Source organism: Centruroides sculpturatus, unplaced genomic scaffold, assembly GCF_000671375.1.
Source record: "Centruroides sculpturatus isolate CEXI.00-Female unplaced genomic scaffold, Cexi_2.0 scaffold184, whole genome shotgun sequence".
Classification (NCBI taxonomy): domain Eukaryota; kingdom Metazoa; phylum Arthropoda; class Arachnida; order Scorpiones; family Buthidae; genus Centruroides; species Centruroides sculpturatus.
Window position 1 is genome coordinate 89,765 of NW_019384494.1, and position 5,435 is coordinate 95,199.

The window sequence follows — 5,435 nt, forward strand, 5'->3', positions numbered from 1 at the left end:
CTGAAGCTGTACTTCAACCCTAAGAAGACCAAAGCTATAGTGTTTACTAAAGGTACCACACGCAATTTATACAAACGCGTGCCATCAATTAAAATGGATGGACAGGTGATCAAAGTTGAAAAAGAACTAACATACCTGGGGGTGGTCCTTGATCACCGCCTAACGTGGCTTCCACATGTGACCACAATAAGGACTGCTTGCACCAACATCTTCAATGCCTTAGCTAGGGTGGCCCGCTCTTGTTGGGGCCTTAGCACTGAAGCTATACATATTATTTATAAAGGTGTTTTCATACCAAAAATGGCTTATGCTGCAGGTACATGGTACACAGCAGCAGAAAAAGGCGATATTAAACAGAAATTGTTAAGTGCACAAAGGATTGCGCTCCTCAGGATTACGAAGGCATTCCGTACAACCTCAACGGATGCACTTCTAGTAATTGCGGGCTAACCGCCAATAGATCTAATTATTAAAGAACAAGCACTGAAATACATGTGTAGACAAGGGCTACCAATTACTATAAATGGAATACCATACGATGGTATGCTATACGAACGAAAACCAAGTGCTAAAGCACTACCAAAACCATATGAAAGGGGAGCAATTGGAATTGCCGAAGAGGCCGAAATAGCCGATATCAATGTTTTTACTGATGGTTCAAGAATAGAAGATCGAGTAGGAGCATCCTACACTGTGTTTACACACGGAACAGAAATCCATCAAGGACAATATAGACTAGCAGATCACTGCTCAGTTTTTCAAGCGGAGCTTTTTGCCATATTAATGGCAGTAAAATGGTGCATATCTTCCAGCCTAACTAGCAGTATTATAATACACACTGACAGCAGAGCAGCCATCCAAGCGATGCAACAGTATATTGACACCAGCCAGCTGTCTATGGAAATAAAGACACTTATAAGGGAAAACAAGAGTAACATTAAAGTGAGATGGGTTAAGGCCCATGTAGGAATTATGGGCAATGAGAGGGCGGATGCCCTGGCGAAGGGTGCCATTGAATTCACAGAGATTGCGTATGGGAAAATCCCATTGTCTTTCATCAAAAAGCAACTAAGGCAGCAGACCATAGAAGAATGGCAGGAGAGATGGACGTATAGTGAGAAAGGTCGTTACACATACTGGCTGCTACCCAGTATTGAGGAGAGAATAAAAGATCTTAAATGGCTGCCAGTGGATTTTCTGAGGACTCAACTCTACTCCAATCACTGCAACACTAAAGAGTACTTGAATAGAATAGGGAAAGATCAGGAAAGTATTTGTGATTGTGAAGATGACATAGAGAGCCTTGAACATCTACTGACAACATGCATTAAGTATGAAAATGAAAGGATGCAATTACACCNCATGGTGGCCCCTGATTCTAAGCACTCTAAGGAAATCTGAATGCCCGAGTAACTTATATGAAGTACTTAAGAGTTACCTGAAGGAAAGGAAAATAACATACTCTGCAGGAAACCTAAGCATTAGTAAAACTCTCAATAGAGGCTGTCCGCAGGGGTCCAACTCGGGCCCTCTGTTCTGGAATGTCGTCTACGACAACTTCTTAAAAATTGATAAAGGTGATGGTATTCAGGAATTTGCCTATGCTGACGACACGATAGTAATCATGGGAGCTAACTCAAGAAGGCAAATCGAAACGAAAGGCAATCGAGTTCTAGAAACAATATTGGAAAAGGGGAAACAGCTGAAGCTGTACTTCAAACCTAAGAAGACCAAAGCTATAGTGTTTACTAAAGGTACCACACGCAATTTATACAAACGCGTGCCATCAATTAAAATGGATGGACAGGTGATCAAAGTTGAAAAAGAACTAACATACCTGGGGGTGGTCCTTGATCACCGCCTAACGTGGCTTCCACATGTGACCACAATAAGGACTGCTTGCACCAACATCTTCAATGCCTTAGCTAGGGTGGCCCGCTCTTGTTGGGGCCTTAGCACTGAAGCTATACATATTATTTATAAAGGTGTTTTCATACCAAAAATGGCTTATGCTGCGGGTACATGGTACACAGCAGCAGAAAAAGGCGATATTAAACAGAAATTGTTAAGTGCACAAAGGATTGCGCTCCTCAGGATTACGAAGGCATTCCGTACAACCTCAACGGATGCACTTCTAGTAATTGCGGGCTAACCGCCAATAGATCTAATTATTAAAGAACAAGCACTGAAATACATGTGTAGACAAGGGCTACCAATTACTATAAATGGAATACCATACGATGGTATGCTATACGAACGAAAACCAAGTGCTAAAGCACTACCAAAACCATATGAAAGGGGAGCAATTGGGATTGCCGAAGAGGCCGAAATAGCCGATACCAATGTTTTTACTGATGGTTCAAGAATAGAAGATCGAGTAGGAGCATCCTACACTGTGTTTACACACGGAACAGAAATCCATCAAGGACAATATAGACTAGCAGATCACTGCTCAGTTTTTCAAGCGGAGCTTTTTGCCATATTAATGGCAGTAAAATGGTGCATATCTTCCAGCCTAACTAGCAGTATTATAATACACACTGACAGCAGAGCAGCCATCCAAGCGATGCAACAGTATATTGACACCAGCCAGCTGTCTATAGAAATAAAGACACTTATAAGGGAAAACAAGAGTAACATTAAAGTGAGATCGGTTAAGGCCCATGTAGGAATTATGGGCAATGAGAGGGCGGATGCCCTGGCGAAGGGTGCCATTGAATTCACAGAGATTGCGTATGGGAAAATCCCATTGTCTNTCTAGTCATGATTTCGAAACATTAAGTACAAAGTAACATTAAGTAAAAAAAGTAAAACATTAAGTAAGCCTACCGCGCGAAAAAAAGAACTAACGTGCGCTCGTGCACACTTGGGGGTTCGCCGATCCGCTCATTCGCAGGGTAAATTGTGGCAAACAGACGGTCACGTAACACGTAGAATAATTTTCGGAGCGCTATATCTCGGGAAGGGCCGCGCGTAGGGTATGGTTCATTAGACATTTATTGTTCGCACAGAGGGGGGTCGCCACCTCTTCATTCGGAGGATAAATCTTACTGTCCCAATAGCGTCATACGGATTTATATTTCTACATATTAAACATTCTATAAATACTTTAAAATTTAATTTGTTCATTTACTTTCGCCTGTAAACCTCGATTTTAAATGCATCCGCCATTTTTTCAACAAATTTCCCGTGAGTCAATGCGCGACGTTCACCGAGTCACGGGATGTGGTAAACGTGCGGCGCAAGGTTAATCGAGGCATATAATAATTATTTATACCATTCCGTGGTATAAATAATAAATTCGTATCAATAATAAATTCCTATTACAAATAAAAATAATTTATTGTTAATTTAAAATATCCGCTAGGGCGCCTCTAGTGTCCGTTATCATACCGTTACGCGGACAGACGGATACCCGTTGAATGGGTTATACAAATATATAGATAGTAAAACATATTCAATGTTTAAAATTAAGATTTACAGGAGAATACAGTAGACCCGCGGTAATCCGGCCCCTGTCTAATCCGGCACCCCCTATAATCTGACATGCCTATATGCTGCTCGGTATGCAATGGGCTGAAGAGAATGGTGCATCGTACAACGAACTTTTACTTCTGAGGAGACTGAGAGACAAAGCCTTACTCTCGCGTTTAGCCAATGTAAAAGAAAAGAAAATTGATGAATATTTGCATGCACCATAAATTTATTTGTTTATCCATTTTCAAATTAAGATCAAACATAGTATGTACCTTGAAAATACTTACATATGTTGTACGTAATTGATTGACATCAATATGTTTAGTTATTATTTTTTTGTAAGTGCTATAGCGTTAATGACGTTAATTTTATAATAAACTATATGCTATCTTTTGTGTTGTTTAATTCACTAAGTCCTATATCGTATATTATGTAGTACATATAGATTTGATCTTACCATGTTTATAAGTATGTAATTTGTCAGATTACAAGGTACTCCTTTTCTAAAAAGTTCCGGACTTAAAAAGATTACAAGGGGTCAGGTGCAGTACTCTATAGTCCGACAAATTCGATCATCCGACACCGCCTTGCAAAACATTTGTCGGATTACCGCGGGTCTACTGTACTGTATTTAAGAAATTGAAATATCTACATGTCTGAAACTGAAAATCAACAAAATATAAATTATTATGTATTGGAGAGAATAATAGAAAACGTCACGAATGTGAAATATTAATTAACTAGCAGGTAGGCCTGGCGTTGCTCGGGCAAAAGTAACGATAGCGAAGATTAAGGTTATTACGTTATAGTCAATCTTATCCGTTTTCACAGAATGCATCGTTTCCCCCTGTTTCTAGACTAATTTCAGACTTTTTAGATGGATCTAAAATTATGTTAGATTTCCCGTAAAACGAAAAAAAACCGCACCTGCGTCTTGCACGTCGCTTTCTCTTAGCAATTCCATTGTTACTTAACACTTCCATTGTCGAAACCTTAATCCTGTCTCTCTCCTCCCGGGGGGGATTTCGAAAAATCCCTTCCTAGTGTGCGTTTTCGTGATGTACTTTAACTGTGTACCAAATTTTAACTTTCAACTCCTAACCGTTTGGGCTCTGCGCTTATTATTATTATTATTATTATTATCATTATCAACTCGTCTCGATTATATATATATAGATGAAACTTTGATAAATGTTTGAAAAGGATAAAGTAAACAATTTGCAGCAACGTTGAACAAATTTCTTTTTTCTTTCTGAGAGAAACAACAACAAAATACACTACTTAAAATATTCCTGTCCAATATAAGCGGGAGTCTTCAAATTCAGCTTTGAAGAATCCCGCTTATAATGAAACTATGTACAACAAGAACAAAATGCTTCTCAGAGCATTCTATTGTTGTTCAGAGCTTTGAAATTTTGAATTTTCAAACTGTTCTATTTGTATATGTCAGCAGAAAATGGGAGGAAATGTCACAGAAAAGGAGCTACATATAAATATAAGAAATGGAGTGTATGCGACATCTTCGTAATTATAAGACTTGAAGATACTCTTATAATACCATGTACTTGGTGCAAAATAAATATTGGTTGATTTATGGGACAAAGTTTACGTATATTTATGGTTTCGAGTTGAAACAGTTTTGTCGAATTGCCCAGAAACCTTGGGGTTTTTAGAGTCCAAAAGGACATTACACGTTGTTCAAGTAGAAAGCTAGTTTTGTTGTAGGTCCTCCTTTTTTCTGCCCTTTTTTATGTTCGGAGATACTCCACTTCATAACTCTGGCTGCGGCGCCGATTTAGCTAAAGATTTTGTTGTCGCCTAATACAGGATTTTTCCCGCTAGCTCTAGTTTGTTTCATGGGTCTTATACTTGTACTAGTCTGTGTTTAATATCCTTCTTAGAGATGGAAATTTAGTTATTACCGGATGAATTGCAAGGGAGCTACCGAATCGTAGTAA

General features: G+C 39.0%; 2 protein-coding genes across 2 annotated transcripts; both read left to right on the forward strand.

Moving 5' to 3' along the window:
- Positions 1 to 492: 492 nt before the first annotated feature.
- Positions 493 to 1,401, forward strand: LOC111621865. The gene has a single exon (XM_023364119.1). The coding sequence runs from the start codon at positions 493 to 495 to the stop codon at positions 1,399 to 1,401; it is 909 nt and encodes a 302-aa protein (XP_023219887.1).
- Positions 1,402 to 2,194: 793 nt separating this feature from the next.
- On the forward strand, positions 2,195 to 2,761 carry LOC111621866. Its single transcript, XM_023364121.1, has one exon. It carries the CDS (start codon positions 2,195 to 2,197, stop codon positions 2,759 to 2,761), a length of 567 nt encoding a protein of 188 aa, XP_023219889.1.
- The last annotated feature ends 2,674 nt before the right edge of the window (positions 2,762 to 5,435 follow it).